This window comes from Hakea prostrata, chromosome 10 (assembly GCF_041222555.1).
Source record: "Hakea prostrata isolate BN-2017 chromosome 10, UWA_Hpros_2, whole genome shotgun sequence".
NCBI lineage: Eukaryota > Viridiplantae > Streptophyta > Magnoliopsida > Proteales > Proteaceae > Hakea > Hakea prostrata.
Window position 1 is genome coordinate 17466771 of NC_142609.1, and position 10608 is coordinate 17477378.

At 40.3% G+C, this 10608-nt stretch overlaps 2 protein-coding genes across 2 annotated transcripts; both read right to left on the reverse strand.

Annotated features, from left to right (window-relative positions):
* Positions 1-4261: 4261 nt before the first annotated feature.
* LOC149002191 (uncharacterized) lies at positions 4262-6457 on the reverse strand. The gene is made up of 4 exons (XM_089138659.1): positions 5153-6457; positions 4763-4985; positions 4512-4642; positions 4262-4407 (listed from the first exon to the last, which is right to left on the reverse strand). The coding sequence occupies exons 1-4, from the start codon at positions 6455-6457 to the stop codon at positions 4327-4329; spliced, it is 1740 nt and encodes a 579-aa protein (XP_088994785.1). The 3' UTR covers positions 4262-4326.
* Positions 6458-6481: 24 nt separating this feature from the next.
* On the reverse strand, positions 6482-9039 carry LOC149002192 (protein FAR1-RELATED SEQUENCE 5-like). The gene is made up of 3 exons (XM_089138660.1): positions 8598-9039; positions 7701-7985; positions 6482-6516 (listed from the first exon to the last, which is right to left on the reverse strand). Exons 1-3 carry the CDS (start codon positions 9037-9039, stop codon positions 6482-6484), a joined length of 762 nt encoding a protein of 253 aa, XP_088994786.1.
* Positions 9040-10608: the final 1569 nt, after the last annotated feature.

Genomic DNA, 10608 nt, shown 5'->3' on the forward strand with positions numbered 1-10608 from the left:
TCACAGTGCTGAAATGGGTTGCTTCCCTATAAAAGGGAATCAACCCGTTTGGTCCCTATGTTTTCATCATGAAATGGGTTGGTTCTCTATAAAAGGGAATCAGCCCGTTCGGTCTCTGTGTTCACAGTGCTGAAATGGGTTGGTTCCTTTTTAAAGGGAACCAACCCGTTTGGTCTCTGTGTTATCATTATGAAATTGGTTGGTTCCTATTAAAGGGGACCCAGCCCATTTGGTCTCTGTTTTCACAGTGATGAAATGGGTTGGTTCCCTTTTAAAGGGAATGACCTCGTTTGTTCTCTGTGTTGACATAGATGAAACGGGTTGCTGCTGTTTAAAAGGGACCAACCCGTTTGGTCTTTGTGTTCTCATTGAAGAAACTGGTTGATTCTGTTTAAAAGGGAACCAGCCCGTTAGTTTCTGATTCTTCAGATTTATCATAATATGGTTTCTAATATTGAGCATGAAATTTTAGAAACTGGAATGACAAGTCAACGAGTCATGGGAACAGATCGTGTAGATCCAGGTCGTGGAAGTGGGCTAATGTATCCATTGTACATTGAAGTGATGGAACCTATGCCCCCTGACCAAAGTCCTATGATGATTTTAACAAACTCGATGACTTCTATGCTACAATTAGCCACCGTACCACCAGTGTCATATGACAAAACCTTATGACACCTACTTTCTTCCTCTTCACATGCATTGTGTTGGGAACCACTAGCATTAATTTGGTCAGCAACATGACATGGTGGCTCCTCTACTGTACTTATCTTTTATGGAGCAAGAATCTTAAAATTCATACGAGTGCTTCCTTTACACAACGCGGTGTTTTTTTTTTCTCACCTTGGTAAGCTGGATAAGATATTTTTCATAACAAAAAATCCAGGTCAAAAGATCATCGAAAGTCTTTAACCAATATAGTTGAATGATACAGATAATGTCCCTCGTTGCTTGATACAAAGTACTACCACTATCCATATACAAAATAAAGGGGAATACAAAATATAGTTGACTGATATGATAGATCCATGTTTGACAGCAATCTGAAAATAAGAGCCTCGTTCTGCGTCCTCATACGTCACCAACGCAGTATGAATTTTGGGAGGAAGGTACGTGCTGTATAATCCAGCAAACAAATAGATGCAAAGAATAAGTTTTAAATTTAGATCAATGAGCAATACAAACTAGAGATTATCACTTATTGCATTTACCTTAGATGAAGAATGATCAGTAGTTACACGAAGTTGTGCTGAGTTTTCGGAGGAATGTATGTGCTGTGTAATCCAACGACAAAATAGATGCGAATTATAAGTTTGAAATTCTTATAAATGAGCAATACAAACAAGTGGATATCACTTAATGCATTTACCTTAGATGAAGAATGATCAGTAATTACCCCAAGTTGTACTGAATCTTGTGAGGAAACTACGTGCTGTATAATCCACGTACACAAAAAATAAGAATGTAATTAATTGTGCAACCTCAGTAAAATAAATGAACAATGTCAATGTTTGGCTGAACAATGTCAATGTTTGGCTGAACAATTAAATTAATTTACCTGAGTTGACCATGTGTTATAGCCGTCAAACATTGACAAATAATCAGACTCTGGCAATGTTACTTGAATGGAGCCCTGTCCTTCCACTAGGTTGACAGTCCGCTTCTTTTTTGTTTTTTCATGCCAGGGCTTGATTCTTTTTCCGGATGCCCTTTTCTGAGACTGTTTTGGTTTTAACTGTAATGTTTGGTATGCTTCTCCATTTATTTCGGATGGATGGTCGAATGATCGCTGAACGTCTACATCTTCGAGATCGTTGACAATCCCATTAAGATGCTTACATAGTATGTTATAACCAATGCCCGTTTCACATGCTTGGTTAATGACTTTCAAAAATGACGGAGTAATGATCCTACTTCGCTGTAGGCAACTTACTTGTCCCTTTGTTTCAAACCTTGCATCCTCTTCTCTTTGTGTCCCGTCAAGTAGGTGCACATCTCGGGCAGTTTTTCTCCATCTCAGCAAAAAATATTTTATCGGAATGCACATGAGTTGGAGATAATTGAACACTCTTAAGATATGGGCACAACAGATCCCAACACTCTCAAATTTCTTACAACTAAATGTTAGGCTTTCATCTACTGTATTACGCAAAACTCTGTATGCTTTCCCTGTAAAGGAACCAGTCACATCTTCCTTCATAATCACATATTCAACATACATATTTCTGACATTCTGGCTGTTGATAGCGTGAGTATCCACCAACTCAAACTCCTTCAAAAACTCTTTGAATATAGTTGGAGTGTATAACTAGCATGGTAAAAAATTCGAGGGAAACTCAAGTTTTGACCAGGTGAAAATGGGAAACTTAGGTGGAAACTTGGGAAATTTCGAGGAAACCGAGGACTTTTTCGCACAAGTTTCGACATCAAGTTTCGACAGGTTTTAGAGACTATTTTGGGGTGGGATTCTGTATTTAAGCTAATTAGTGTATAAAGAACACATTGGCACATGCATTTTAGTAAAAAAATCAATGTAAATATGTCTTTTAAATTACATAACATTAATGTAAAGATGACCAAGAAGTACACAATAAAGTTAACTATACTTAAGCAAATAAGCATAACATTCAACATGAACATATTAACTTCTAAGCTCTAACTTCTAACTTTTAAGTTCAATTCGAAATATCAAATAAACTCTTAAACATCAGATACAATGTAACTAGTAATAAAAATAAAATGGGAAGTACAACTCACTAAGTCAGTGCCAATAGGAGTGCCTCGGCGGATCCATCCCGTGACTTGAGTAGTACTGTGCTTGTGACATCCTCTCCTCTGACCAACGGACATAGACATCCCATGACATGTGATGCCTATGGTAGTCGAGGTAATCAACAACTGCAGCTCTATAGGTCTGGTCATCAACATGCATAAGATATCCGATCTGAGGGAATGCACAATAAGGATAGGGAAGTCCTTCTTGATGAATCTCAGGGGGTATGGGTTGGGGTTGCACCCCGAAGATCTGCTCCACAAACATCTGTGCCCCCGAATCAGCATCTGTATAAGTTGCACCCCTATGCACATATACCGTCCTCCCATCAGACGCTGGATAATACATCCTACCCTGTTCCACTTCCACTAATGTATGTCCTCCATAATCCTGAGGAAACCCCTGACCATAAGATGCACTACTATAAGCCCCAGAAGAAGATGCAGCACCGCTCTCGTACGAGTGGGGATCAGCTGTTGCCGGTATCCGGTATCCGACAGTGGAGCCTCTTGACTCATCTAGACTCATAGATCCTATGGAGCCTGCCAAGCTATTCACTTCAATGGGATTGTAAGACCCGTACGATGAAGTGTCATCCTCATACCCATGTCCATGGTGCTTCCCTTTCCCTTTCCCCTTCCGACTGCAAGTGGAACTACGACCTGCACCGTGGTCGACATCCTGGGTAGCATGGGTGAATTGACTCTCCCCGTGAATCTTAATGGCCCTCCATGTCCCTGACTCTCAACTGCTGGCTCTGGTGGTGGTCTCTCCTGTGGTTCAGCTGAATCCTGATCAGCTGGCCCGTCACCACCATCATCATCATCACCACCACCACCATCATTATCATCATCATCATCATCACTCCCACTTGTCATTCCCACTAGGGCCACTACCAAGTCCATCATCATCATCATTGCATCATCCCGTGCCGACTAGCGGGTGGCTGAGTAATATCATCATCATCATCCGACCATATAATATTATCCTCACCGACCTGGATGCACCAGGGTGTGGTACAAAGGGACGGTTAGGCTCGGTGTGCACTCTCCCCACGTGGCCAAGAACTCATTAACATCAGCTCCCATCTCTCGTGCAATTTGACCGCTGGGTCGACCTCCCGCCTCATCCAATAATGGCTCTCGACCCACTCAAATAGGGGGTACTCCTCCTCATCATCATCTATGGCAAAGATGTCACCAACTCAATCTTGTCCCCATTACCTTGCTCTTGACCTAACCTAATGTGCTCCTCTCTCAACCTCATATTATAATGAACATATACAAGATCCTCCAGCCGCTTCACCCCCAAACGGTTCCGCCTCTTAGAATGTATCGGATTGAATGTGCTCCGATTACGCTCGCAGCCGGTGGCGAAGATGTCCGGGAGAGCACTCTAACCGCAATCTTAATCAAGTACTCCGAGTCTAACCCGTATTGCAGCCACCACCACTCATTGCAAGAAACATAACCAACCTAATTAATAATAGTAAAAATAAATTGTGTCAAAAACTCAAATTGAGCATCTAAGACTTAGACTAACTGACTAAGTGACTAACCAGGAGTGGTGTTCTCCCTAGCCTGAATAGCGACTGAGCAACCGTAGCTACCAGTAGCATCTCTAAAAGCCTTTAACTGCGATAAATAATTACAAAGTTAGTAATAAGAAACAAGTATTTAGCCTAATTCTTAAGTACTAGACTACTAGTCATCTCACAACTCACAACTCACAGTCTTACCTCATTATTAATTAATGCTTGTTTTGTCGCATCCGGTTCCAACCTTTCCACTACTTCATGGACTGCCCGGATCAAATTTGTCCTCATCCCAAGTTCTTTACTGTAGTGGTACATGGGGTTCAAATAATAGGCTATCAAACAAGCCAACAAATGAGATGGTAAGAAACTATAAAACTACATAATAAGTATTACGTTATTAACAATTAAGTATTTAAGTAATAACTTGAAAATTTTAATAACTTTCAACTCACCAGCCAAATGCAATGGATGTTTCAACTGCCTTTCCCACCTTTCTTGGATGATGTTAAGGAATTTCTGGTTGCCCCTAGGATAGACTTTCTTAACCATCTCCTTCATCATCTCAACTGCAGCCCATATATGTGGTAAAGTTGGTTTCCTTTGTTGATCTACCAACTTCAAGACTGTCACCACAGGGTCTAGAAGCTTGATAACAACTCTTAGATTTGCCCGAAGCTATCACTTGGATATGGTAGCTGTCTTGCTCTCCCTGCCCGGTGATTCCGATTGGGGCCAAGCAAACCAGTCTTCAGATGCAAACAAGCACGTAGTTGGGCTTTCTTCTTCTGAAAACTCTTCAAGGAAATCCAATTTGTGGCAAAACTTGTGACCCCAGGCCTCACCAAATCACCACCACATGTCCTCCTCAACATATCCAAAGCAAATCCATGGTTATATACGAATGTGGTCACATTTCGAGCCCGCTGAACCACATTCTTCACAAATTTGACTTCCCCCATGTCTTTTAGCATCAAATCAATACAATGTGCCGCACAAGGAGTCCAAAAGAGCCTATACCTGGGATCCTCCATCAACTTCATCCCAGCCTTCTTGAAATTGGCGCCATTATCAGTCACAACTTGCACCACGTGCTCGACTCCAACCTCTTTCACCACATTCTTCAACAACCCATATATGTATTTTGCATCCTTCTTGTGACCGGATGCATCAACAGACTTGAGGAACACCGTCCTCCCATCACAATTCAACATAAGATTGATGATAGACTGTCTAGTGGGACCAGTCCAACCATCACACATCACTGTCACCCCATAGTGCATCCACATTGGCTTAAGGCCATAAATGTAGGCTTTCAACTCTTCCTTATGCCGTGGGAGATATACATTATATATCTCATATGGGGTTCGCCCAACCACCCCACGTCCAGCACCACTGATCTCATCCACCATCGCCGTATAATAAGGCCCCTGTGCAGCATTTGCCGGAACACTGTGATATAATGCCCACTTAGAAAAGGCCATCCCCACCTTGTCCTTCACATTACCCCACATATGCTTTAATTTCTTCTGTTTTGACTGTGGCCTCGCAAACAAGTCAGGATCAGTGCGTAGTATCTGCACATCAGGATCGGCCTCAATGGGTCTAGAAGCAGTAGATGTGGCACTAGGTCGTGATCGTGGGGCCCATGGTAATGGAACTGACTCTCTGGTACTCTGGCCCCTCCTCATACTGGAGCTGCCTCCACTTGCCCTCCCAACATCTGGATCTCCAGATGACCCTGCACCCACGGCTCTCTGTGTCTTCCTGATCTCATCGAGTCTATAAGACTCCCTACTCATCCTGAGTACTCTCTCCATCTCTGCCTCTGGGGATGATGCATCAGCTGGATCTGGATCCACATTTGTCTCTCCCACCTCCACCTCCTCTATGCATGCTGCCTCGAACTGATCCCTCTTTGCTTTCTTTTGTGCCCTCTTCTCTTGCCCTCCTTTCACATACTTTGCCATTGCCACTTTAACTTCATAAGGGACATTGGGGCATACAACCACATTGCGGTCCCCTCCCGCTAGATGGATCTTTAGTCTAGTGGCCCCACCTGATCTAATCTTTTTCAAACAATATTTACACTCTGACTTTTTCCTATCATCTGTCAGAGGCTTACCATGTTGCCAAGCTATGTCAGACATTGTGTTTCTATCTGAATCTCCAACTCAAATCTCAAAAGCTTGTGCCTGAATCTGAATTCCTGATACAAACATACATAATATTTAATAATCACCGTTAAAAACTTAAAATAGAAACCCAACAGTCCAACACTTAAATTTTAATCAAAGCATTAATACTTTAACTGTTTAACATCTAAATACAAAAACTAAGAAAAATTCTTCAATTTAAGCTTGCACTATAATGGAACAAGTGAACAACAATAGAGAAGAGAGAACAAGATAATGGCATATTTCATTAACAAGTTATGTACCAAAATTTCTGGATCAAAATTCAGACATCCAACATTGAACATTCCAACTTGAACATATTCTCTGTAAGTCTTCTATTAAGCATGCTAAACAGCTAAAGGTTTAATTTTTTTAAAGCTGTAAATGGAATACATCTATTAAGCATGCTAAACAGCTAAAGATTTAATTTTTTTAAAGCTGTAAATGGAATACATCTACTAAGCATGCTAAACAACTAAAGATTTAATTTTTTTAAAGCTGTAAATGGAATACAGGAGCCAACTTGCAGCAAGACTCGATGCTGAAAACACAAGAATTTCAAGGGGAAAGAAGAGAAGCAAGGAAATGAAGCTAAAAACCCAAGGAAATGAAGCTAAAAGCAAGGAAACTACTGTTCACTAAACCATTCAAAGCTAGGTTACCTTCCAATAGAGCTTCAAACTTTGAAATAATCCACCAACAAGTGCCGATTTCACCAAAGGAGTGCTTGAATCTACTTGAAATCATGCAAAACCATGGAAAAAAGGTCGAAAAATGGTCGAAACCTCGTGTCGAAACTCTCTGCCTCCGCCTGCGTTTCCCGATCGAAACTCTGGTTTCCCAGAGTTTCGATCGAAGATGGTGACTTTTTATAACATTGAACCGGCTGGTTCAGCCAGTTCACTTAAACAAAAAACCAAGTTTCGAGTTTCGATCGAAATTTCGAGGGTTTCGATCGAAACCCTCGAAATTTCGCAAGTTTTCCCAGCCGGTTCAGACTGGCTCACCCATATTTCGACCCAATAGGGAAATTTCGAGGGTTTCGACCGAAACCAATGATTTTTTTTCGGTACCCACTGGTTTCGTTTCGGTTTTTCAAAAGTGCGAAATTTCGGTCGAAATTTCGCATGTTTCGACCGAATTTTTTTCCATGATAACTGGTAAGCTTGAATCAACATAGGTTTCAATGAATGTGGACCCCCAAGAACTTCATTACGTGCATCAAATTCTTTTTTCAATTCATTTTCACGTTTTGACTCGACAACATCCTTGAAATGTCTCATAAACCTTAGAAGATCGAGTTTGCGTCCAAGACATTGTTTCAAATCAGCATTCAAACTTTCAGCCAACTGTGCGCTCCTTACACCTAGTGTGAAACAGTTCTTCATGTAACAACATGCCCATTTCTCCGTGATTTCATAGGTTCTATCAAGCCAACCAGTGTTTAGAACCCCATGCTTTTCTCTTAAATTGGTCCATGCATATTCAAATTCGTCAACTTCTGTATAATGGTATATGCATTTGTTTAAAATTTTGAAGAACTGTGAGCTGTCACTCATCAAATATCCATGGTGTTTCTTTGCATTTTGCAATAGATGCCAAGTGCATAATGCATGGTGTGTCTTAGGTGCAACCTCAGCTAGTGCCCTTGCCATTGCAGCGTCCTAGTTAGTGAAAATTGTAATTGGCTTCTTTTCACCATTAACTCCAAAAAAAGTTGGAAATAACCATACAAATGACTCAGTTGTCTCATCATAGAGCAAGGCAGCTCCAAATACGACCAGAGTCCTATGATGATTAAATCTCACAAACACACCCAACGGTCTATTTTCTTTGTTTGTGCAGAACATAGTATCAAACACAACTACATCACCAAATAGTTGATAATCACATTGCATCTGGGGATCAACCCAAAATATATTAGTCAATTTATCATCACTGTCCATCTGTACAGAGTACACAAAAGCTGGGTTTAAATTTCGTTGATTGTCTAAATATAGCATCAAGCTACCGGCATCCCCATATGCCAAATCACGCTGTCGTTTGTTATTCAAATAGTTTTGCAAATCTTTCTTTGTGAAGCCAAGATTTTCATTGCCCCCTGCTTGCAAACCCATCAAATTATATGTCAATCTTGTTCCCATTCCAGTTTTGTCTGCCATTTCTATATGTGTGGCTTGGATATTTGATATTGCACGCTGGGAGCGCAACAAATGTGCAGCTTGTTCTACATGAAGAACATGGTTGTGATCATCCACAAATGTGTCAACTAATAATCGTGCTTCATGATCTGCTTTTACAGTCATCCTTGCTAAACAGCCTGTTCTAGTAACAGGACGATGTTGTTTGACTTCCACCTCTCTTTCTATTCGATATCCTGCTTTACTACACACGAAACACCGTTGCACGATGACACTCTTATCAACCGTGCTCCTGTGTAAATAACTCTTCCGGATGCTAAACCCAGTCATACGCCCATACTTATTATAACAGTCATACGCTTCATCAAATGATTTAAATTCCATGCCTAATCGAGGTGTCACATTGTCATCCATGTTTGATGAAACTTTGATAGTTAACCACAAAGACACATTAATAAAAGTTAGTAATGCCACGAAGATTAAAGATTAATCAACAACAAAGATGAAGACTTAAGGTACAAAATGAGATGACAACAAGTTGGTGGACAAATCAAAATACCCGTTGCATCAAACTCATAAGTAATCAAATCGATGACACAACGGTGCAGTTTAAAATCCTATCACAAATTGATTTAATAAACTAAATAACCACAACTTACACAGTACATATGCACCCATGGACTATAAAATAAAGTCCTAATGGACATTCTTAGTCGAATAGATGTTTAAACATTCATACGTTCAACTGTTTACGGTCATACAATGAATTAAAAGCAAACATCTCATGTGTTCACACACAAGCCATATAAATTGTAGGTGATAAAGAGATTCGCAGGGAAGTATGACATAACAAAATGGTACAAAAATTATCTGCACAGTCTACAAGTAGTTGCAAACGTATACGTGTTATCAACATCAATAAAATAGGATACACATATATAAAATCTATTCAATAACAAACCATAATGAATGTTTTCACAACGAAGCCACTCCTTATAGGAAATAACACAAACAAAATGATCGGAGTCACCAAGTGTAGCAGTTGAGGTAAACGCTAGCACAAAGTTGTTCCAGTCTTGATCTGCTTCAAAACAGAAGCTGAAATGGAATACTCTTAAGATTTGAGGGGCAGTTGAAGAATAGTGAGGGAGAAACATGAGAGAAGCCAATTTATTTTGTACTTTTTTGCGTACAACTTTCTTCCAAATTCAGAGTGAGACGTGTTTTTCCCAAATATCTTTCACTTCTATTTTGCTTCAACGAAGACAAATGGGTAAAAAGATAACCAAAACCAGTGCTTCAATCGATTCAAGAGAGATAGAGGAATCACTAATGTGGTAATACTAAGAGAGAACGTAAATTTCATTATACAAAAAACGATGACAAAAGTTGCTTTAAAGCTTTAGAGGACATGAGTTATAGGTGAAAAGTTTTCTCTCCCCATTTCGCGCCTTTTTTTTTCACATCAGTGTATTAGTTGTTTATGCCACATAAATCGTAGTTAGTGACAGCCAAAACAAATGGATCGAATCAACTTGGGCCACTCTGATGAGGGTAAATGAGAGCATGCCTGGACTAAATTTGGGCTCGATACAGTTCAGCACTGTGTTGAGACTTATTGAACTAGAATCAGGATTCAGATGGGCTTGGGCCTACCCCCATATTTACAACAAATAAAAGCTCATTTCATGTTTCCTTCTCCATTTCAATTATCAACTTCAATCGTAGCCTACCTCTCACCTTAGATGAAGAATTCTTACTGCCCTACAAGCAGCAACGAGTAGGTTGAGGAGTTCAAATATTCCAACTTACTATATCGAAGGAGAAGAAGATTGATGATTCAGAAGAAAGAAGCCCTAGTTTGAGACCAAACGTTCCAGGTATCTGGTGTTGAGACTTATTGAAGAGGAATAAACACTGTACATAGTTTCCAGCTTCGCTTCTTCCATATTTCCTTGCAGTTCTTACTTCCTGGTTCATCTG

Bases quoted from the DNA above. Each gene is read 5' to 3' on its own strand.
- LOC149002191 (XM_089138659.1), bottom strand. From the start codon at position 6,457: ATGTCTGACATAGCTTGGCAACATGGTAAGCCTCTGACAGATGATAGG. The intron at 4,643-4,762 runs GTGAGTTGAAAG...CTTGTTTGATAG, and splicing joins ACATCCATTGCATTTGGCTG to CCTATTATTTGAACCCCATG. The intron at 4,408-4,511 runs GTAAGACTGTGA...TATTTATCGCAG, and splicing joins AAGCATTAATTAATAATGAG to TTAAAGGCTTTTAGAGATGC.
- LOC149002192 (XM_089138660.1), bottom strand. From the start codon at position 9,039: ATGGATGACAATGTGACACCTCGATTAGGCATGGAATTTAAATCATTT. The intron at 7,986-8,597 runs GTTTGCAAGCAG...ACCATTATACAG, and splicing joins ATTGACATATAATTTGATGG to AAGTTGACGAATTTGAATAT. The intron at 6,517-7,700 runs GTAATGAAGTTC...TGTTTGTATCAG, and splicing joins GAAAAAAGAATTTGATGCAC to GAATTCAGATTCAGGCACAA.